Raw genomic sequence first — 25,168 nt, forward strand, 5'->3', positions numbered from 1 at the left:
GTGCCACCTAGCTCGAAAAAACTCGTTTCGAGCAAATCGTTTAATGTTCGCTAAAGATCAGTCTTGTAGACGAAATAATCTTTACTACTTCTATTTATACAGAATATTATATTAGGTCTGTCTGCTCAATAGGTCCTCCGTCAGGATATATGCGTCAGTCACATTATCATTATCAGCATCACCATCATGAAGGCAGATTGTTAAACGACTGTTTCAGGAAGAGAGCTATTTAGCAAATCTAAAGCAGCAGAAAACTGGGAAGTGAAAATTTGGTGTTTTTTTTTCAGTTCAAAAGAGTTTTATCAGACAATTGGCTTACTGAAGTTACTTTACACTTTTTCTAATGATATCAAGCCTGATGGTATTGGTTGCCGTCGGCTTATCAGCTAAGCTAGCTACGAGTACCCCGTCTCAACGGGTGAGACAAGAAGGTAGCGATGGCGACGCATGACCGGTTTGTCGTTGGATGGATAGACATTAGTTCTGGCTTTCGTCAAATTCGTGAGATGATAGTAGTCTCTGTCGTTTTAGTATATCCGATATAGTGATAAGATTCATTGTCCGGTAACCTGAAGAAGCCAGTTGTTGTCCATCACTCGCCAGTCGCTAATTTTGTCATTGTGATGTTTCATCTGTGTAATGTGTTATATCTACCTATGCTTTTATTTGTTTCCTAAGCCAATGTTTTCGTTAAGTCGTATCACAGTGTAGTTTTTAATAGGACTAATCGCACTTTCCGTAGAGGAATACGTTCAGTGAGACCTCCGTTGCATTACTCATTATAAAATTTTTTTTACCCAAGCTCCAAGTTCGCCTCAGCTAAACTAACTGAGATCCATGACCTTCTCATGTAATATAACTTGCAGATAACAATATCAGGACACCGCCAACATCAGGAAATGTCTAATGAATCATGAACGAGTAAGTTTTTCGAGGTAACGGATATGAAATTGTAGAGAGTTTTAAATATATCTGCCTTGATAAATTGGGAAATATGTATTATACGTAGAAAACTTGTTCATTGTCGTTCATCGCGGTGGCGTCTAGGGATCAAAGGTCATTTGTTTATGGTCCTTGTCACGTTGTTTATAAGCCTCCCTCTATGGAAACATGCACAACGAATTAATTGCCGACTAAAACTATTTTTGGAAGTTCTTTAAAACTTAGTACATTAAAGGACAGAAATTTCCTAATAGTATTTATAATAATTATCTAATTTGTGTGTGTTGACACTAGAACTATGCCTTTCCAACGATTGTAATTGTCCTGAAACCTTTTCTGCGAACGAAATTCGAGGGTGTTTGCGAAGCTTTATGCGTAAACTGCCTGATAATTTTCGAAATTGTTCTGTGACGTCCGGATGATTTTGACCGCAATTATTGTCATCATAGTTATTGTTATCATTAGTAACCTTCGTGTAAGGGCTAAATTAGACAATCTTTGCTAGACTGCTAATCCGGATGACCCAGACCAGAGCCAGGCAGTTGGCCTTACCTCGAAGAGCCAATAACCGTATAGTTTGAGTGCCCATTGCGAATCACCGACGGGATCGACTAAACTATACGCTAACAGATCTAAAAACAAAACTCTTAATTCAAGCTAGGGTAGTAGGACATCGTTCCTAAATAAAAATGTGTACCAATTATGTCTACTGCTTTTACACGGATACGATATTTATAGGTTATAGTCATGTCGTCCATTACTATTTCGCCGCTTGACCTGACCCATCCTGAAGCTGTGATTCTGCTTGAATCAGTTCTACAGAATCACACACTAACATATACAAACACAAATGTAAAGTAATCCCTTACCGGTGGTGTGCGATGTGATACATTATATTGATGTCATATTGTTTTTACGCCCAAGCTTTCCCCTAACACTGATTCAAATCATCATGGCTTTAAAGTTCTCCAATGACTACTACAATAAAGCGACCTCATTTAAACAGCGGCAGTCAATAACCATTGCTATATTCTAATCCTGGATGCTTCTATTGTCGTGGCTATATATATTTATGTTGGGCTTTAATGGTTATGTCATCGTGTGGTATTACGGCGTTGGTTTAAGCAGTCAATGTTAGGTGATGAATGTTCAGCTTACGCGACGAAGTGATAATGTTAGTGCAAACACATTGTATAGGGTGTCTGTGCGCTTTATTATTATCAGTATAGTTAAGGTATCATTTACGTGTTCGTTCTTGATTAGCTTACAGAATGTACAAGAGCCGATTCGTGGGGAAGTGATGGTAAGTGGCACCTCTGTACTAAATATCGTTCGTATGGTTATTCAGCCCTAACTCAAATGGTGCAATAGATGGAGTTATTTCGTGAACGAGGCGTCAGTCCTGAGAGAAATAGGTAAAAGCGGCAATAACAATGTTTGAAATCAATTTTGCTATTGTTACAGCTGCAGATCTGTCACGACTTTCGAACGCGCATCCTTTACGTCGGCGTATTGAAAGCTCGCCATCCATGGAAAAGTCACCATTCATCGCGATCGCTCAAGCCATATGCACAGTGCACACTCATGCCCGGCGACAGGTGTGCAGATTGTGAAATATTTTTAATATAGAACATACATGCATACTCTATATTTATAATCTACAATAAGAGTAATAAGGTAGGCTCTTTTCGTACAAAGCTGTAACCAAGTAGTGTCGGTTTATTCATCGAACAAAAAAAGCACCGTTTTACTGAAGCTCTACTAACAAAATAGTTCATTGCGAACTTGCCATTAGTCGTCACAATTCATTTGTGTTTCTAAGTTTACGTCTGTCTTCTTTGCTGGCAGAAATTGTCAATTTCTAGTGTTAAAGAAGCGGTTCAGCCTTGTTTTAAGACCCTCGTCACTGCTGAATGTACGGAAACGGATACGTAGACATGCGATCCGGAAAATACTGCAAGTAGCAAGGTATTTTGTATTTGAGTTCTTGCCAGGCGTCTTTCACTATTTTTGTCATGTGCGGCCCAATACTCTCATAAAGGAGGATGACTTTGCCTAATCTTATAGAGTTTTTTTCTCTTGGATCGCCTTGTTCAATAGATGCAACTAGACCAAATGCGGATCTTTGTTGACCGTCTTCATTTCTTTTTCTTACGCATTTTCCTATCTTTAAGATCCTTCAACTTGCGCCAAATACAACGCATGTCTTTCTAGATGGGATACCTGGCTTAGCTTTAGGCTTCAGATTCCCTGGAGTTACCTTTCTTCTCTTTATGTCGATGTGGTGACGCTACTTTTTGTCACCGGTTTCCAATTCCATATAGAAACCTATCATTACGGATACTGGGCGAGATTGTGGAGCACCTAATTTTTGAGGGGATCGCAAGATTCGAGATACCCGCCGACAGTCACATGACTCTAGGCTTTTCGCCTAATATATGAATTATTTGTTAGCTGTTTCACTTTAAAAACGCCTCCAGATGATCGACATGTATCTCTCTCTCTTCCTATATATATACTTTATGTTCAGTATGGCCATTAGCCATTCCATCAGATGGCTGGCTCCCAGCGCGAAACAAACCGTACGTTCGTTTCGCAGTGTTCTCAGCTTCGAACCCAGACCACAACGTACACTCATGATTAGCAAGTAAATACGTTACCCGCTAAACTAGCACGGAAAATCATCACGGATTGCCGAACTGGTCAAGCTGCATCCCCCAGTTCCAAGATGTCATTATTGAATTTAGCAAACAACTCTAAGTGGTTTTTTCAGTAGAGTAGAGTAAAATGTATAGTGCGATTTCGGCATGTCTATTACATTATGAAATTACAATCAATTGATGCAGAGAGCAGCTTTGAATGTTATAGAAAAGGACGAATTGTTAGCGTCAACGTTGAACGTCGTTTCAATGGGATCTGATAGGAACAACAAGAGCGCATGTTTGTGATATGATATTTTCAGAGAGCGGAACATACGTCGCGCGCATCCAGTGTTATCGGTAGAGCCCACGTGGAACCAAACAATGCTTTATCCGGAGGTAGACAATGAACAGCTGAGCACGCGCCGGCTTGTAGTCAGCCTTTGGAGCTTTAGATCGCCGCCAGAAGCCGTGCAATCCTCTGATCTAGAAATCGATAAAATTGTCCCTGATTATGGCTGTCACGATAGTCATTTCTTCATCGGAGAGGTAAATGCCTTACAACTTAATTGTTATGTAGCAAAATATGTTGCAGTGCTTTAAACGGTAATTTTCGATTAGGCCGTTAATTTTCCATAAATGACTTCATCATTAAATCCTAGCGTCAAAACACTGAAATATATATATGTCTGTGTGTGTGTGTGTGTGTGTATGGAGAATTCTTTATATTCTAAAACATTGCTATCTACGTTACCAATATTGAGCAGCTTGTCTTTTTGGCGCACGTCAGTGGTAGAGTGACAATATGATTTCATATAATCAACATAGAAAATCTGTCTATCAATTCATGGTAATTGATTCCCCTCGAGTTAAGTATGTACCATCCTGTTGATTGTCTTTTTACAGGTAACGGTTGATTTAATGCGTGACGCTGACGAGCAGGAAAGGCGGTGCACTTTAGTAAGAAAAGCAGACAAGCCACGAAGGTTGGTGCACTATCGTCAACCAGTCCTGGACGGTCACAGTCTTTTCTGACCGCCTCAAAGAAAATTTGGCAGAGCGCTCGTCTGCGAAAATGGTTTCAATGCTACCAGGATCGACCGGCTGCCACCACAAGCAGTAGGTGTTGTTACAAACAGAAACGTGATCCTTGATGTTATACACATACTTAGACGACGCTGTATCCGCTACGCAGTCAGCGTATGCCAGCGCTACTAATAAATATTAACAGAATTTTCTATCGCGCTCATTGTATAGTTCCTTCCAATCCATGCGAACGCCGTGCACAATTCAGAACCTTACAAATTCATGCAATTAAAAGAATGCAGTTAGTAACACGCATGCATAAAGTTCTCACCAATTTCTTTCGACAAGCCTCCACTGATGTAACTCGAGGTTTCGGTGTATCTATTGACTTTTTTCTTTTTAGCTTTTCTTTAAGACTTCACCATCGTAAGCGGCCGATATTTATATTAACTACTCACACAGATCGGTCTCTACGCACCTTTATCTCGGTGCTATTTTCTAGATTCTGTGAACTTCATGTTTAGTGAGGATTTGTGTAACGTTTCATGGCATGGAACCTATGTCCACCCACACGTCAGAGATCCATTTACAACGTGGCATTTAATATGAGGAGTTGAGCCTTAATGAGGCAAGCCGAGTAATACAGCAGGAGAGGGTTTAACCCTTGGCAAATTCGCTGAGTATACTAAGCTGGCGATCCCATCTTGAATACTATATGGTACGTAGCATTTAAATTTGCATTGCCAAGCAAGAGTACGGTAAAACCAACTGATAAAACAGGACTCAAGTAAAGATTGTTTACACAAAAACATTGAGTCCTGTTTCTGGTACTGGTGGTATCTGAAATTATAAGAGCCGTATGACACAATCGACATGGTTAGCGTAGATCTTTGGAACCCTTCACAGCTGTGTCATCCGAATAACTTTCTCTCATTATATTTCTACACAAGGCGTTAGTAAAAAGACTGAGCGTGTTCTCAGCGGTTTTACTGATGTGAATCGTGAAAGTCAATTTTTTATTATAAAAATTACCAATTTTATCCGCTTTATTTTCAATATCTATTGATCCAGGTCGCAGAGTATGTGACTTTTTGACTGCAGGTCTTTTAACGTTCACTTACCGTTCTGTAACAGAAGCAGTATACTATCAATACGGTAATACGTCATATCAACAGGCGTCTTAAAACATGTAGAGCCTCTGAAACCGGTTTTGGATAAAGGACACATTCATAATTATTAGGCTTTTTAGTGCCCGACGCTCTACATTTGCTCACGTAAGTGAATTCGATCATTTTCCAACTGAATCATGGCGCTTATTCATGACATTTTATCGTGTCCAAAGATAGCCGGTGGAATATCTAGACAAGATGTCTGCTGAACTGACAATATATTAAAGTACGCTACGAGTAGACAATCGAGAACGGCAATCGGCGGCCCTAAACTCTTCGACGGCACCCTGTTACTAAGATGTTTTGCTGTTCCATTGCGGTGCCACTATTGAACTAATGTAAACAAACGGTAATTTTAAATTGTTTCCTTTGCTTATATTATTGAAATCTGGCGAAGTCTTATTTTGTTAATTTTCATTATATCATTTTGTTTCCAATGGGAATGATTGAAAACTATTAAACATGCCTCTCATAATGTTTCGAACCGATCGTCCAATGCTATGTTTACGGTCTAAAGAAACTTTGTCACTTATAGTGATTCGTACAATAGCCTAATACATACATCTGGAGCGTATAGTAAATGATAAATCATATAAATTATTACAGAATACAAGGTACTTACATCTCTGCATATAGCTAACACTATGCTCGATTTAATCGTCATAGCTCCAGAATACGAGATTCGGAAGGTTTTCGGATACACTTTGGAAAGAAGGTTGAAACTGGGTGCGAAGAATGCTTACGTGATAATTTTATTTTTCGATGAACGATGTCAAACGCTAAATCACCGACACTCGATGATACACACCTTGCTCCTTGTCTCGTTTTCAGGCGGTCAACGGTGGCTCATCTATTCAAAGAATACAAAGCGTGGCAAATTGTCTTTAGCGAACGGTGGCCTGGGCCTCAAGTCGTCGCCTAAAGGACCACTTATTTCATCACCATATTTGGCTGTTAATCCACTTCTACCGCGCAGTCCTTCTGGCCGAGGAGGTGGCACCCTCGGATGCTGTTCGTTAGGAGGGCACCCCGGACGTTGCCCCGTTACTTAAATACAACAGAGAGAAGGATCGCTCCCAACACGAACTGTTATGCTAAGATCGACAAGCGTGGTTCCGCTCAAAACTCTTCGCCTGGATCATTATCGTTAATGACCATACATTGTCAACGATTAGCATATGCTAAATATACTCGAACTCGAACAGATCACATTAGTGTATGCATAATAAACACTGCGGTTTTCTGCGCGAAAGACGACTAAAAATCAACTACTCGATAAGTGGAAGATGACCAACGATCGTACACACAAATGTCGACGATCTCATTTATAGATGGTTTTTTTAACAAGCTGATCTGTAAACATCTTTGAAAGCCTTACACTTATCTGGCTTCGTTTAGCTAGATAATAATTGATTGTTTTACAGCTACTACCTGTCGTCCGGGTTTGTCCAGCTGAGAACAACTGTGAAACCACGAATCTGCTGCTTGTCGACTGCCGCAGTCGCGATGAGAGCCCTTAAACTCTATCGAAGTGTACAATTTCAGTTGCCTTCAGTGCCTTCAATTGTTTCGTCGACTTTTCTGTTGGCTGTGCTCCACAAACTGTCAAGTACTGAATATCTACTACAGACAAATCTATCTACAGGAAGTTGAGTTGCCTTTGTGCCGGTTCTGTGCTGATACGTTAGCCGTTAGACGAAATCCTTCAGATTTCGTCTAACGTAAGTGTCATGCTGCGCTAAATGAGACTATAGAAAGGTATGAACAGACCTAGAGCCCGATGTCTTGATGACGCTTCGAGTAGGAACACATAGACACGTAAGTATAGAATGAACCTACCTCGAGAGAAACGCTCCGAAGGTAGGGATTTTGTAGGCTAGGCTTTTAGCCACAAACGATTCAAAGGCTAGTGCGCTTTTCTTTGCCGTCCATTGTCGGCTAAAAATCGATGGTTGTCTTCGGTGGGAACGTTTCGCACTGTAAACAGTTCTATAGAACATCGAGCAGCGGCCGATTCCCACGGCCGGCAATGAACACTTCGCTTGAATAGTCGCATCATCGTTTATTGAATTATGTCGTATCGCCTCGACTTTATCCGAAGCCCGCTAAAATAGGGCGAGTCGGAAATCGAGCGAATGGTAAGCGTACATCGGGCTCAGCTAGAAGAGAGAACAGCAATAGACAACAACCGTGCTGGGTTTATTCAACACGGCGCAGGCTATACACCTGACGAAAAAAATAAGCTCCATGACTTACGCGAAATGTTCCGTTGAAACTACCGCCAAAGCTATTGTAGTAGTAATATGATAACAAATCGAAGAAAGACCGAATCATTTTTCACAATGGATAATATCATGTGACGCACGTTTCGCTTCCGGAACACTGCTCCGGGGGATATCTGCGATGCCTGATACGCCAGCGAAAGTTGTTGACCTATGGCTTCGGTCAAGAGATAGTGAGTCATAAATGACTATGTTATAATATCTATAATTTATTGTCAACAGCACCCAGCACAGCGCCGGCTTCGTAAAGAATCAAACACTTATAGAGCCCATCCTAAACACTACGGACCCTTTTCCATCGAGAGTCGAGACATCACCTGAGGACAAGATCTGCTCCGTTGCTCCTGTCGTTGTGAAATTGTATTATAGTTCTTAAAGGATGATGATGGTGATGGTAACAACACTGATCAATTGTGACGAACCAGTTGTAAGAGTGACCTTAGATAATTAAAAAAAGAAAATGGGAGGAAAAGTAAGCAACTCGGTGCGATCGTATTCACTTAAGCGTATGGAGAGCCAAAGACGGATTGTTCGGTTAATTAGTACAAGTTAATTAATTATGGATGAAGGGCGGCAACAGATTGCGCTGTTGTTGCTATGTAAGGAGTTGCATACCGTTAGCAATATAGGAGGCCTCAAGGTTTGTTTTTTTGTATATCTCTTGTTTTATGAAACATATCTTGTTCTTATTCGTTTTTGATACAACTTTGTCAGCTGTAAAGAATGCATCATATAGAGGCGCGCGGGTCGAATGGTCACATTCAAGGGACCTTTTCCCGCTATCCTGGCCCAACATTGCCGCTTGAACAAAGCTGCCTCTGGCAGCAATACAGGCATATATACATTAAACTAATATCTGATTGCGGCTAAACTCTATGTATGCCATGTGCGATAGTATGGGGCAAATCTACAGGCGACACATTACATAAGCGACGCATTACAGAAAACAATGCTGAATGGAAATCTAATGATGGAAACTAATATGACATATACATTACCTAAACCACTGATACACTGCTAACAAGAAAGACCCAGCACGGCAAGACAAAACTTTCAAATCGGATGAACACACTTTAACACTTGGCCGAGGGCTATCTGCTCAGAGACGCGTACGGCGTCCGTAGATGCTGAGATAACAATTTGTCCCTCGGATCCTAATATTATTAGAGGAATGGAATTTAAGCTAAGCAACAGTTGACAGTCTGATCTCTAATAGATCCTCGTGTGGCAATCAGCGCGCACCGATGCGTAAGTTGTTATAGTTAGATTAGCATTACAAGTGATTTTCTCTAACAATCGCGTGCCAACCAACCATGACACAGACCAGAGTTGGCAGAACGAACAACAAAATCGAAGATATCTTCATGGCCATTTGGTAGAAAAACAACTCGAGCATCGACTTGTAAGCGAAAACGTTACTGAAAGAAGAGAAAACTGACGTAGACGCTACAAGAACAGCTATGACTCATCTTAGACTACCATAAAAAATATGGAAAAAAAAAAACCAGGATAGGCTACCTCATTACAAAACGTGCAGCAGCAACAGCAACGTAAGCACCAGTCAGATAGTCCGATCGATGCCAGGCGTACGACCGAATTTGCTATTTTCCGCCAGCAAAAGTGCTGAGAATTGTATGCCACTAAATAGAGATAATAAAACCGTAGAGAAACGGTAGTATGTGCGTGAGTTTATTCTACTTTTTCTTTTTCCGATAGTCACTAACGATTTATACAATGACGGCAGGCAGGCAAGGGAGCTGGACGAACGGTGCAAGCTTGTCGGTGCAAAGTCGTAACGTTACTCGTCGCTTTGCCATATGACGCACGAATGCAATAACACTCCAGACAAACAGAGAACACCGTAGACATGTGCGACTGAAACAAAGGATGAGCTCGAAGCACAATGACACAGGTCTACGTTACGATACGATCGACGAGGTTGTCCGTCCGAATTTGGGGTATACTGCTTTAACTCGTTTTGTCATTTCCACTAGGCCGCTCCCAAGCGCGCCATGACCACCATTACTCCTCGTATCACTAATAATTACTACGACTCTCATTAGCTACAGCTGCTAATGACGTTAACGTAAATGGTAGGTCCAGAATGAGGACCGCGTTCCTCGAGCAGATAATCATCCGTATACCAAACCGGTTACCAATTAAATGTCAAATCAAGAAAATGATTAAACTAACTATGAATAAACGGCTACGCAAACGGATTTATCTGGTACTCATACGTCGTTCGGTGAGGGTGCGTCGCCATGTGTTAAACACAGGCAGCCAATCGAAAAATCGCTTTCATTACGGCTGCTTCTTCGGTGTTTTAGAATACTAACTACTACTATCGGTTGCTGCCCGCTAGGTAAAAGCAGTCATTTGATAGACGATGATGCGAGTGAATTGGTTTGATCCATTCTACCGGAAGTGATAATGGCCTGTCTTTGCCAATTGTGTCAACTCAGTCATTCAGTCCTTTCATCTCCTATGATTTCTTCTTCTGACCTGTAGCTATGACTTCTATATGCTACGAATTAGAGCTATCTATGAATAACACGACAGTGGACTTCCTCTGCCAGTCCCAGTCCGCAACAGATGGCATAAGTGGCTGCTGTCGCCATTTGTATCATATCTTTCGTATAGTGTACAACGCTACAAAGCAAAAATGATCTACATAAATGTCCGTTCAATTCCTAATCTTCTTCGCCCAACATGAAATACTATTTTATTTAATGAAAATAGTAATCATCATCATCATCATATTATAGCGGTTACCGCGATAGTGATGATGGCGGTAGTGGTCCTTACCTGTCGCTTCCAACTTTACAAGGTTTTCTAGCCTCTCTTCTATTCTGACACGATAAAACATCGTAACGTTACAATAGCATCCATACTGCTGTTAACAGCAGCATATATATACACATATGTGCACTCTGCAAAGATACACGTGACGATAGTAAACCTAGCTGATAACTTTAGCCTTTTTCTATTTTCCTCGATTCATTATTAGTGCAGTACAACGAGGTAAATGGTTATTACTATTGCGATCCATTTAAGCGTAAATTTTCCACCTACCAAGTGAAACCTATCAAGCGCTTCTTACTAGAAAAAAACCACGGCATATGGCACAATGCAACTTACGCTTACTTCCATGACGCTGACCATGATGAAACAGTGAAGTACTACTATTAAGGCCTATATCTCAATGTGTGCAAATGCTGCCAGCGGCTAGTAAAGCGGCTTACAGATACCATTAGCAACACAACACCAAGCAAGATGAATATCGTTCTAGCTTCAAAATGAAGCTTCGAGGAAATCTAATCATCGACACACGATGAACCTCTGAATGGCCCCTTTTAACGCTTTTCTGTGGTGAGGAATTTCAAATACGGACCAAGATAGTATCCCTTATCATCTCTATCTAACGGCAATTTTGTATAACTCGATAAGCAGCTGATGTGGAAAAACAATGAACAATCGGCGATAGAGGCCGCATTCTCTAAGCCAGCCTCTCTCCAATGCCCGTCACATTGCCCCGCGGTTTTTATTAACTCGTTGCGTCGGATCTGTTAAAGACGGTAATAATTAGCCAATACTGTTACTACAATTGTACTCAGCGATTGCACATATACTAATGATACCATAAATGTATATTATTTTCTATCACGGATAGTGTATTCGTAATTATGTGTCAGAGAGCGTTGACGGCTTAATCCTACACTGTCACTTTCATCGTCGTCGTTATTGAACAATAAAAGCATACTGTTGCTTAGTGTGACAACAACAAGAGTGAAAATTGATAAACGAACACACAAGTAAGTTAATGGAGCGGCCCGCAGAGGCGAGCCTCCTTAAACTTAACTTAAGCAAGCATCCTTCGATTCGCATTGGCTAGCATGGACAACGTCGTTCTTGCTAGGCGCGGCTTCATACGCTGATCAATGTGTTAAGCCTTGCTCTGTTTAGGAGATGTTAGCAACGCAACATGGCGAATACGTGATAAACATACATACTAAAAGCGACATTATGAAGCTAGCTGCACACCCGCGACAATGGCACGCTAATTATAGATATATTTGTAAACAAAAACGTGTGTTCGAGAGACAGTGCTGAGCATGCGAAGGCAACATAAAACATCAACATGAATAGCAACGTCGCAAGAATATGCGCAATGGAATGGGCCATGTTGGTAAACCAATCTTCTATAATTACGCAAATGCTATCATCACCACAGTACCGTAACATTGCCGCAGCTGAACCATGAAACGCTTCGACATGTTCGACGTCCGGAACCGCTGAATCGTTTTGCCTAACGGCCATGACACCCCGACTGCACACACACTGTGTCGTCTACTCCCGCTATCGAAACTACATGCATACGTTTCTGTACACTTTTCGTGTGTCGTTAAAGGTTCTACTGCTGATACTACAACTTATAATACCAGTACGACGCCGATGGTGATGAGAAAGGCAGGACTTTTACATTTAACTGTGCCTGTTGTATATTGTAAATACGTTTTCCTTGTTTTGCGAAACAACTAGTCTAGGTAGGACTAATAATGACACCCGCCAGGATACTGACTAACCTTTATCTTAAGCCACGTTCTTAGAATGTTACCTCTTCCTACCACGCAAATTAACCAACAGCAAACGACGGCATCGGTTAGCGTCCGCTATGACGAAACGTCTGTCGCGTTAGTGAAACAAGGTGGGGAGAGCATTTTTTTCGGAGAACGAACGTCAATAATAATAATAATAATAATAATAGTAATACACGAATCCGGAGTCGCCGCCGGAGCTTGCCACAACGGGAGTCACTCGGAGCGAGTGCGTACTAAACATTATGCGGGAACAGCGTGCTGATCGACGTTGGTTTGCCGCTTGCGTCCGTGCAAAGTCCTCTGAATCCGCCCGGGCTTTCCAGATCCTCAGCTCTCTTTCTTCCGGAAACGCGTACGGCGTCTGTCAAGTCGGTAGTGAACTTTTCAACTCTTTATTTGGCCATTGACATTGACTAGATATGATGACGATAATAATAATAATAACTAAGATAAAATTACGCCGTGGCCTCACATAACAATTGCGCTAAGTCTGCCAAAACCAAGCATATTAAATAGGTTCGGTCACAAAGCATAGATGCGTGATGATAGGCCTTTTTTGACAGACTAATAATGGCTGCGTTGCGCAAAAGACGGAACATAATAGGGCAATACAGATGAGACAGAATGACAAGGCCCTTCAGCATATAGACAGACACACACACACACACACACACACACACTAAATATGTTTAAGTATTTATAATAGGACGGAGGACTTCTCGAGTCCTGGGGCAGCACTTGACGAGCCCCTACCGGCTGTTATGCGTGCCGTGATTCTGTCGCATATCCATGGGGCAGGGGTGGCGAGTGTTGTCGAGCAAACGAACACGCTGATCAGTTATAATAAAGTTTTGTTGATTCGCTGCTGCCGGCCTCGGCCACACGACAATTAATTACACTTTTGAAAACATTTACTCGGGAAGCCTTTCTTTGTCGCCCCTTCTCCCTTTTGCTACCGCTTTCGTCCCGCCACGACGAGTATTGCAATGGTAACACTCACCATTATCCGGATGATGATGATAGCTAACGTTCTTATGGCTATTACGATAGTTACCGCCCTCAGTGCTGATACCAATGGTACCTGCATTTTGGCTGACTTCAAGATATGGGAATCTCCCGTCGCTGTAACTATGCGGCACGCCATATGATTTACGAACGTTCACTAATGCCTGCGGCCTCTTCTCGGTCTGAAAGTACTATCGGGTGGCGTACATACATGGCCTTCTTCTTTTTTAAGGCAGAGTTTGGCCGAGGCCAAGTTCATTCCCTAACTGTAGAAGAAAAGTAGACAATACGATGATGGTGAAAATGACAATAGTGATGATACGATGATGTATAAGTCAACAGCGTAGGGACATTAAACGTCATCTGAGGCAATGTTCGACGTATAGATGATGAAAGTGAAACAACAATAGGAAGACACTGGCAATAGTAATAGCGATGTGAAGTTATTTATTGGTGTGTATCTAAGTGACGGAGGACACAAACCGCAAACGTATGCAACCTAAAATGGTATTAACAAAAAAGTGCTAAAACTATGGACAACAGTAAAAGATATCTAATGCGAATTCTATCAACCGCGAAAAAAAAAAAAAAAAAAACCGGTAACGTAACTAAATGTCAAACAACAGCACCGTAGACTCTGCTAATTAGCGCTAATCCCGTTACGTGGCGAATCTCACTGATCCAATCTTGTCTGAACAACGTAAGGCAAATGTATAGAATCAGGAGGTGGAGGAAGAGGAAAGCACGGATGAAAGTTAATCGATCGTCCAACAGTAAAAATATTGATCGTAGACGACTCTTCCGGTCTAAAAATCTATAGCGAGACAGACGCTTTACAAAAGATGACCGCCGACAACAACCAACGTTACTCAAACGAATGACTTTACCGGAGACGAAGTGGAAACCGTAAATGAAAAACGGCGACAATAACAATAAATCTGTAAATGATTAATACCAACAATAAAATACAACGAGTTAAAGAAACGTAAATGTCAGTTTATTGGAGCCCTGGTGTTAGTTCAAGCAGCTAGCAGATAGATAGCTTCTATTTTGTCTAAAAGATACGCCTATATGTGGATTGTTTACCGAGGGATCTCTTCTGCCTGTTTTTCTTCACTTGTCTCAACACCCTTCACACAACTATAGCATTCTTCACGACGTCTTGAATTGAACTGCTTACACGTGAAATGTATCACTCCTGTTTAGCCTGTATCCTCGCTGTTCTATTCAGTTTGATCATTCACAGGCCAAAGATCCTGATGCTTTGAGTGGTCTTCGTTATGCTGTTTCGTTAATGTTTTCATTGCCTTCTAGATATTTTTGCCAGACCCTTAGTTGCTAAATAAATATGCATATTTTAAATGTTATCCTTTTTCATTTATTTTTGAGTTAGCAAAGAATTTTCTCATACGCTAGACGGTTAGGTAATTAGAACTTACTTTCTCTAGTTGCTTTTAGCCAGTACAGAGAAACGTGTTTTGCAAATCGTTTAGCACCAAATGTATCAAATATTGAGCATATATTTAGTTGAAAATAACTACATAGCGTGGCGGATGTAATAGGTTTTTACGTGCACACGTTACAAGCAATTTGAAAATAATGGCTGAAGAAGGCAATGAAATCGCTGCCTACACACGCACGCACACGTAGCTCTGGTCTGTTTTGGAAACCTACATAATTCTGCCATACAGCATATTCTTAAGATAACCATTGATAAGATTGAAGACAGCATAAGAGTACATGTGAGGGAAAACTGGCAACGAGTTATCGAACATATCGTTGTCCGTAGAAATAATAGCGGCACCCTTTACGGCGTTCCTTAAACAAAGCATCGAGTGGAGAGCGTGCGTTGAACGCTTGGCTCAATGTAGGAACTTCGACAAATTTCAAGTTTGACTTTAAACCCTTTCAGTGGTGATTTTAATGCGCTGTCTTCTATCTATACACCTGAAAAAAAGCCGTAGATCTGCAACCACGTTCCATGAACTTGACGGATTTATATAATGCAAGAGCAGGAATCTACCATTGTGCTGCTATTATAACGCGTAGCTTTCACTAGTTCTAAAACTCTCTTCATCTTTACCGCTCTAACCGAATTGATATTCGTTATGTAGTCTGTTGTCTAATATGGTAAATGAATGTCTAGCATGCTAGTGCTTTTTCTATCATCTTATTTCATTTTGTGTAAAAAAGACTGCACTCCGGAGGACGATCGTATGCTTTTGTCAGTTTTCGTGGCTCCTGGCATACGGATTGCTCAAGTTGTTATAGTCCTCTATAATATGGGGTGGCATCGAATTGCTAGTCGTAATGTCACGAAAGGAGGTATAAGCTCAAGGGCCGCGTATCTGTTGCGCTACGGCCCGCTGAACGGGATTCCCTTTTGCTGCCATCTATCTTCCTCGTAGCTCAGTATATAGCTGCCCTCGAAACAAAGGTAACCCCCTTACAAGTTATTGAATATAATTTAGTTATATTTAATAGTGAAGATACTAGTAGAAGTTCAAGCTTTCAAAACACATTGACGTACTTCGCTCAGAAATAAACATTACGATACTTATCAATCTGCTACCACGCGAGAAGCCATCTTGAATGAACAGCTCGGCAAATCGCCACGTGTTTATCCCGTAGTAATGGCGGAGCAGCGGTATCTATGTCTCTACGTAAAAACGTGCAGCTTTCCTCTATCTAGCCATGTTCATACGGTTTAAGACTATTTGATAACGGATGCTTAATTACTTGTTCACGTCGTTGCTATTCGCCTGCCGACGTTTTTCGACTTTCGCAATTGCTAGCTTTCTCAGTGATTAGACGACTTTTACGGGAGGTACGTTTGATATCGGCGTTTCCAGAAGCATCCTTGGACCCCTTCCTCTAATGACGCACCCTAATTGTAAATAGCACAAATTTCTTCATACACTAAAAACACCCCATAATCACGCTGTAGAAACGCAACGGAAGCCGACATATCATAAGCTAGATAAATCTAAAGTGAGCTAAGCCCTTTGGCGAACATAGTAGAATAGGCTGATGAAGTAACTGCTGAAGGGTGACGATTTAGGCAACGCAGGGTAATTGCAAGGGGATAACTGTTCGTGTGTGCCCGCCCTATAGCTTTCATTTGTCTAAGTGAACGAATCAGATTAGGTAAATTAATTAACGGCAAACGAGGTGCGGGGCACAGCTGCCCGTAGGTCCGTCTGGTATAATCTAAGTTTGCTACTATATATGTCGTATGTAATCTGGTCTATAATTGAGTATTTTTTTCCTACATTTGATAGGCTCAAACATATTGTCCTAGTCAAAAGGAGCTTGGAAAGATCATATAGCCTTCAAGCTGCTTGCAAAGTACTTGACCATGCATTGATCTGCTGTAAAAAAAACAAAACGCAATCTTACGTTGTTAAGCATTGGTATATGCAGTTATTATTGTCGAATCGTTCCGGGATCTCGCTACTATAATGGTATCAATACTGGGCTCTTCTGTCTGTGCCACGTAAATTATCTAGCCTATCATTAAAATATGTGACAAATTGATGTTTTATTGTCAAATGCCCTGACCTTCGCACTGAACTCTTTAAAATCATTTGGCCCCAACGCTTCTTCAGTGCGGTCGTCTTACTTACCTTCGTAGAACGGTCAGCAAGCAATAATGTAACATCCTCTGCAACTGTATATTTTTACATTTATCAGTAACCTGTACGAGCTGGTATCAATCTATAGAAAACTGTATCATCTGAGTTTAGAGTCAATCTGCTCTGTTGACATTCATTGATTTTTCCCCTGGCGAATCTACGGTACACCAGGCGTTTAACAAGGTCCTAGATAACACCGACTCGACTGATTTTACAATCGAATTTCTCGATAGCATTGAGGTATCTGCACTCCGTCACAGCTACATAAAGAATGGGTTTCGAATACTCTCACGAAGAACCCGGACTTTCTAAAACTATGCGACAGTAAAACATTACACTGTAGTTCATTGTTTGTACCTGTACTTGGTTACTGCCAAACTTACCAAAGGCCGATTCAAGCGCGAAATCGGACAAGCTAATTTCGCTCTTTCCCCTAGTGGACATAGCACTTAGTCGCCACCGGCTATTCGATACAATTTTGCCTCGCAGTTACCATCCGCATAGCACAAGGCCGTGGATCAATTCTCTCGAGCAACCTGTCTTCAGTCACACTAACCTTGATATTGTCCTCGGCGGCGTTCGTAAATTCGCAAATGTAAGGCTGTTCCTCAAAGGCCACAAAAACACACCTTTTGATAGCCGTTCCTGTAATGATTTTGACAACACACAGTATTTCCACGGGAACCATTCGGCAATGGGCATACGTTTACGGCAACATACGTTTTACTTGTTCGCACTTTTGTGCCTGTAGAAGCTCCCGTTGCGCCTATCGGACAAATTGGTAAATTTCCTTTCTCGCTTCTGAAATTGATTTGCAAAACTGCTCCGGCACCTGTAGTGATGCTTCTGGCGGACGATTAGTTCTGGGCAAACGGCCAAAAACTTTATGCACCAATAATTTCCTCAGCGATCTTTACACACAGTGCCTCTTACCTCATGGGGCGAAGCTTACCAGGTCTTCAACGAGTTCATTCTGAAAAGACTTGCGCGTAAAGTAAGGTTCATTAGATGAGTACTTTTTGTTTGAGAGGGGTTTGCTTTGTGCTTTCTATACAGTAATGTTAGTTTGAGCTAACCGGCCGTTTTTGTGCTATGTCTACTGTTTTTATGCGTTTTTTTGCAGTATTATCCTGTGCATGTTTATGAGAAAGTCGCAGAGGTTTAGGTGAGTTATATCTTGGTGCGATCTTTGTAGAAATTCTTTTCTCCTGATAAAACGACAACTGGATATTCACATGGCACTCTGTAAAAGGGCCCCCCTTAGAAAACCTTCGCCGAACCGAATCAAAATGCAATACATATCTCTACTCCTTATATATATATCTTTTGGCATGAAAATGGTCAAAGGCTCGTTGAAAAATACGCTTCGTTCGCCTGACAATAGGGTGAAAATACGTTTCAAGGTACTTTTGAGTGCTTTTTTTGTCAATCGTAAAATTATATAAATGCTGATATCGCGAATATTTTCGCTAGAATTTTTGCTCGAAAATAGCCCGAAAAATATTTTCTGAATTGAAAAGCAAAGATCGAAAGCGTATGCTTACATTCAAAATGAATATCTCGGCGCAAAAGAAGGCCAAACATTGAATGTAGTACCTTCTTTGCCTATGAGATGCTGGGATGATTTTTTTTTAATAGCGAAGGTGTTTTTGGTACAAATTGAAGATTATCGATGAATTGAATTGAAATGTCATATATGATGATATAACTAAGTCTCACCTTTTAGGTTGAATATGCCCTGTGAAGGATGAGAACTTAACATGGTGTTCTATGCAAAGGGGGTTTTGCTTCACGCCTATTGATAGATGTCAACGATTTCTACAAAAATGCTATTATATATTTCTATCTGAAATTGATATTCTTAAAGATTTAGAGAGCACTACTAGTTTCACTGGTCTGTTAATGCAGCAATGGGGTGAAAATCTGTTTTGAGTGTTTTCTTGAGCCAATTTCTAATAAAGCGATTTTGGTGAAATTTTTTCTTTAATTAATCGTTAAAAAAAACGACAAATCGTCAAGTGATTATATCTACTTATTGATACTGATAAAAAACAAACAAAAAAAAAAAAAAAACAAGAGAGAAACGATTCTCAGGTTTTTGTGACGCCCAAAGAACAGTGTTAATATATCAACCGATTTAATTCATCATGAAATATTTATTGCATCTTCATTACCGTCTGCAACTAGTTATTACAAAAAAATGAAAAATAGAAATCTTGAAGCTTTAATGGCGTTCAGAAGACAAAGTGAATTTTAATTTTACGTAAAATGTCTAATTATTTCTTATGGGAAGATATTTCTAAAAATCCGCAAGTTTTGGTGACGTACGAGGAACAAAATTAACTTGGTCAACTTTCAACACCCATTAAAAGCTGGCCGAAGACTAACTCGATTGACTTGCTCAGAGATTGGCTGATAGCCGACTCTATTGACGAACGTTGCAAAAACAAAGCAAATCGGCCAACACAAAAAACTCCTGACCACGCTGTAGAGCTGTATTGAAAGCCAACATATTATGAGCGAAACAAATTTGGAGTTTACTAAGCCCCCTGCCAAACCCATTAAAACAGGCTACATAAATAACTATAAAACGGCAGCGGGCTAGGTGCAGCACAATAACTACAACGAGATAATTATTAGTATGTACTCGACATACAGTTTCCGTTAGTCTAAATGAACAGATCGAATTAGTCAACACAGGACGGACGCGGACCAAAATTCGCAGGTTCTTCTAATTTACATATGACTAAAATTTTTGAATCCACCCTTTAAAGGGATCGGGTTGAGCGGGTCGTTAGGCTTCATCCACGATAAAGCTGCGCGTAAGATGGAATCTCCAAGAGGAGTTTGTTGCATTTATTCTATTGAACGTAAATAAATTTATACAAGGATATTTTATGCATATTTATCAAAAAGCTGTAGAGGTGAAAAAGATATATGCTATTACAAATTAGTCCGACAAATTTTGAGATTGAATAACTCTTGGATCATCCGTCGCTGGTGAACGAAGCCTGCTTGGTAAATGCTACAATCTTCTAGAAATCTCGCTGGCTAAAAAAACTGGCTATGTTTATTCTAGGAGAAGGAAAAGAGAAACATCGTTTAGCCTCAGAAATTCACATGCAGTGGGTCAAGTTCCGTTCCTTGAAGGCCGTGGTTGACCCGATAGTCGTACTTGATGCGTAGCTTATCTTCGTTCGCGCCGAAAATTGTCCAGAAATTCTGGACTGGGTAATATGAAGCCATTGAAGCTAAGTTTTATCCATTGCAGTGTACGCAATGATTATGATTACTATGTTTGACACTCATTTAGTCTAGCCTACATGAACCCCAAGCATCAGAAGCTTAAAAACCAAATTGATGAGCGGCGATCCTTCCACAAATACAGACATCTGTTGAAGTAAAGCGTCATTAAACTTCAGAAGAAGAAGAAGAAGAAGAAGAAGAAGAGTTAGTTTTTACTTTTCCACATTCAATGGAATTTTTCGACTATCTGAGAAACTAATTTCTTAGTGTGGGAGATATCAGCATATATATATCTTGGGAGGACTGAGAACTTGTACCTGATGATTCTGAGAATATCAAAACCTTCAATGATCTTTTTTCGATAGTCTTCATTTCTGCCCATATTAACCCTGTCGTTGCATCAAGTGGCATAGTATCTGCTTATTTATTGATTAACATAACAGGTAAATATAGTATTAATTAGATCAACTAATTTCCGATTAATCCGTTAAGCTCGTACTTAATGGTACGAAATACAAAAATCTTACCTCTGAATCACTTGAGATTTTTTCAAGGTTCTTTGTCGCGGTTGCCAAGTGGGTTTGATAACATTGCACTCCGCGTTGGAATTAACTTATTACGCCTTTGCACAAAAACATCAAATTCTGGCATCCACAACTGTTATGCCTTGTGGTCCAGGAGCCACTTGCGTGCATTTTTTAGGACTCTGTAGTTTACCACATTTTCAGCTATTTCATCGTCAAGAGACCATCGTATGATAAACAAACGGATTTACTAAGCGCAAATGTACTTCAACACAGCAATTATGACACGCACCTGAAGGGTACAAACTGACTTCAAGTACCGTTTCTCTCGGTTTCTCTAAGGCGTTTGATGTACTTGTTCACTTAAGGCTAATATAAATATTATATAATCTTTGAATTGAGACATTGATAAAACAATAACCCAGCTGCGCAGCTATTCGACTAGCAGGGAGTTTAGGCAAACTCGAAGATGAGTTCAATGGGTGGTCGTCGAAGTCAGGGTAAGGGTCCCGCAAAAACACTGTGCATGTCCTGTTCTATTCTGCGTACTCGTACTCGATTTAATCTCGAAAATCTCCTTACATTCATTGTTCACAAACTGTCGTAATTCACAACTGTATTGTTTCTGCAATACTTTTAACGTAAGAAGCGTTGCGCAATCTTCAATCGCTGCGATAATCCTACATAAAGAGAACATGTTAATGCCGGGATTAAGACGTACGTTTGATCATTGTTTTGCGTCCCACTGCATTGTTGTCAAAGAGGCTAACATTTACCGCTGTCAATTGTGTGTTTTGCTTAGACCTATGGCACGGCTATCTACAGGAACGCATTGATGCATAGTCAATGTAAGGATGTAGCACTTCTGCTGTGCCCAGCTCTATCAACCAACTTGAACCAACTGAAGATAACTCTGTTAAGAAGCTCAATAAGCCACTGATCACGATTATGGTGGGTTAACTCCTAATCATTTCTAATAATCATAATCTACTCAGTACCCGAACCATCTGCCGAATCTGAGTGCTCTCCTGAAACTGTCCGCGCTCAGCGTATAATTAACGTTTCTGCCCGGAGAATGGCCGGAGCATTGAGACAAATAATCACACCAAAACGAACTACATGTCCCTCTTGGCCATCAGTAGAAATGTGGATGTATACAATAGTTTTTAAGATCTATCATACAACGCAGGCTTTCACAGGCTGCGGGCAGCTGTTTGGTTGTGGCGTGTTTGATGGCTATGCAGATTCAAAGAAAAGACTGAGCATTTCTGCCTTCTGCTATCATCGAACGTTCGTTGTTAATGTTCCATTTATTAGAACTCAATGAGTATTTCTCAGTTATTTCCTTACAGTTACATTTGGGCCACTGTTTTACAGAACGCTATTTTCTTCGATTAACTGTTGCCTCCTTGTCGTTTTATCAGCTATATGTACATACGCGATCTGTACTGACCAAATTTTTTCCTAGGGACAGATATAGCTGACATATATGGTTTTAAATTTGTTTTTTGTTTGAAGGGGACGTGTTTGTCAATTCGCTAGTCAACTAATAGGCCTGAGTTTTCGTGTGTGGGATTCACAACCAGCCGTTGAAGAACCCTTCTCAGTTGAGTCGATCCGGATGACATTTTGTTTCAACAGCATGGTGGAGCCTTTGCTAATTGTATTGCTCAACATGTACCGGCTCAAAGATTCAAAATTTTAACGAACAGCGGCCGGAACCGATCGGATTAGGAAACACTTGAGTATCAGGGACAGAGTCGTCGTTACATAGCCCAATGTCCTGGAGAAATATTTTTTTTGTAGCGTGTCGAGTGGGGTCCGTAACAAAGTGTAGTGGCCCGTGATTGGCACAAAGATTCAAAAATATTGATTTCTCGAATTCTTTCGTGCAGCTTCTTATATGCACTGTGTGTCCAGTTGTGTGGTTGTGTAAATCACCCGAAGCAACTCTAGCGTGGTCACATTTATTACTCTTTGTTCTTCGGATAGCGTTCACATGTCGTCCACGAGGTTATGGGCTTTGCCCGAAGGCAAAGTCTGCAAAAGGCAAAGACTGACACAAGATATATCGCTCTGTGCGGAAGTGTCATACGACATGTAGTGACTTCGGGTAAGAAGGGTTCTACGTCATCTCTGATGCACGATACTCCAGGATGCTTCGAATAGGCTGTTAGAGCTTAATCTAGCTGAAGTCCTTTAAAGAACTATATTATATTGTTATTAGAGTGACGTCAACCTTCTTGATTTCTACGTTATGATGTAAAACATCCCCGTTCTTCGCCAGGAGTGACGGCACACTTAAGTAAATGCAATTCAGACTTATATTCATCATAAATATCAAGTCTAGTAAGTTATTAGGTCGGCAACTTCGAATTGTATAGGAAGAGGTTTTCAGACTATGTTTTTGTGCAAACATTTCAGTATCGCTTACGAATTGATTAATCACATTACCGTAATCAAGCACCTCAACTTAAACTCTACTATCGCTGCTGCAAATTTTTATTCTTTTGAGATACTTGTGATTTTTAACAGGACCGTTTAAAAGAGGACCTTTGTCGAATCTTTCTCGCTGACTCCTCTACAATATATGATATTTAGTTAATAGCTCGGTATTTACGTTGATACTTAGAGTAAACAGAATTGAATAGCGAAGTACCATCTAGGTTGGTACACCTTTTTTTATAGTTTTTTAGGTAAAAGGGAACAGAACAAAATGGTTTGGTTGATTGACTAGTGTTTTCTCAGCGCTGATAGCTCCGGAGAGAAACTAGCTGAAAGCAGAGCCCAAGATATTTTTCGCGTGGTTATATGAATTGATGTAGATGGAAAACGGGCCTGCATTGTGCCAGTATTATTCAGCTTTTTTTTTAAAAAGATGAACGTCGAAAAGATTTTGAACGCTACCCCTTTGTCTACAGCTGTACCGTTGAGGCACAGGATATTTCTCCGTGGCATTTTTCTATCGCTACGCGGCGTTCGGAGCCAGGCCTAAAGGATCTTGTTCGAGCTTGACTATTTTTAAATGAATAGGTCGAACTTAATGTACATAGACAGTACTGCGAATAAGTTAGTTTTTTTCATAGAAACGCCATGTTTGGTGCCTTAAGGAAATATGCTCACTCGTCAATCCAAAGCAACTCTTCAGGCTAGGGTACCTCCAGAAAACTGCGTACTCAGGACTTGCCAAAGACGAAACCGTCAACCGAAAATGGAGAACTGAATACATAAATTGGCCGTAGAAGAAGCGTTCTACATAAACCACAAAGCTCACGTAAAAAAAAACCCTATGCTTTTTGAGATAACGAGCTGCTGAAAAAAAGGCGTACAGGCGGCGGAACAAATGCTAAACTTTTTTGTTATCAGTTCCAAAAATCTACATTGACGCTTATAAAAAAACACTTAAGCACGTTGCATATTGACTCTATCTTTACGTTTCAGAAAAACAATCGGAGGGACACCGCTACTGCTAATTGCGAACCACAGCCAGCCAGTCAGCATCTGAGGATAAACATCGGATTCGATATTAACGAAATACCGCGTCGGATTTTTAGTAGTGGGATTGAAAATTATGGCTGCTAGAGAAGTCTCCCTGATCACCTGTTAACCGTAAACGGTACTGATGGCTAGTATGACAAAAAAAAAAAGTCCTCTAACTAAAGATGAAGCGCCTCCTTAAACAATTTACTTAAACCTTCGAAATGCAAATCCCTAATTTCAGTGTCCAACTTCATGCCCTAGAGTCTTCCAAAATATGATTCGTGAAGCGTTTCTAAGTGTTACATACGCCCCAGCTATGTGCGACAAGCAACGTATCTGACTATTATATATTGCTATTGTACTGCTCGTTATCAAAACAAGCAGTACAACAGCAACGAAGGAAGAACGCGTCCTCTAAAAGTAGGCGATGCTTTCCGCTATTTAGACGATATTATCGGGCTCACAAAAGTAACAGGCAACCCCAATCCCTCAAACACTAATAGAATCTGTCACATATCAAACTCTGTGTTAGCCAATAACAGTGCAAACGATCGTTGAAATACTAGCCACTAACATTCCCACATTACTGTGACAATATATGCTAGAATAATTAAGAAACAGT

The 25,168-nt window shown here is 40.6% G+C and overlaps 1 protein-coding gene across 8 annotated transcripts in view; it reads left to right on the forward strand.

Annotated features, from left to right (window-relative positions):
• The window catches only part of LOC111258778 (synaptotagmin-like protein 5), a 15,400-nt gene extending 755 nt beyond the window's left edge, over positions 1 to 14,645 (forward strand). The window contains exons 2-9 of one of the 8 annotated variants that reach the window (XM_086967584.1): positions 867 to 921; positions 2,206 to 2,245; positions 2,407 to 2,540; positions 2,791 to 2,910; positions 3,905 to 4,130; positions 4,488 to 4,700; positions 5,186 to 5,325; positions 6,608 to 14,645. In XM_086967584.1, the coding sequence (XP_086823710.1) occupies positions 914 to 921; positions 2,206 to 2,245; positions 2,407 to 2,540; positions 2,791 to 2,910; positions 3,905 to 4,130; positions 4,488 to 4,616 (657 nt within the window). In that variant the 5' untranslated portion in view covers positions 867 to 913 and the 3' untranslated portion in view covers positions 4,617 to 4,700; positions 5,186 to 5,325; positions 6,608 to 14,645. Of the gene's footprint in view, positions 1 to 540; positions 637 to 669; positions 756 to 866; positions 922 to 2,205; positions 2,246 to 2,406; positions 2,541 to 2,790; positions 2,911 to 3,904; positions 4,131 to 4,487; positions 4,701 to 5,185; positions 5,326 to 6,607 lie in introns of those variants that run through there. The other 7 variants (XM_022830311.2, XM_086967583.1, XM_086967588.1 and 4 more) reach the window with 7 other exon arrangements.
• The last annotated feature ends 10,523 nt before the right edge of the window (positions 14,646 to 25,168 follow it).

This window comes from Varroa jacobsoni, unplaced genomic scaffold, assembly GCF_002532875.2.
Source record: "Varroa jacobsoni isolate VJ856 unplaced genomic scaffold, vjacob_1.0 scaffold_260, whole genome shotgun sequence".
NCBI classification, from domain to species: domain Eukaryota; kingdom Metazoa; phylum Arthropoda; class Arachnida; order Mesostigmata; family Varroidae; genus Varroa; species Varroa jacobsoni.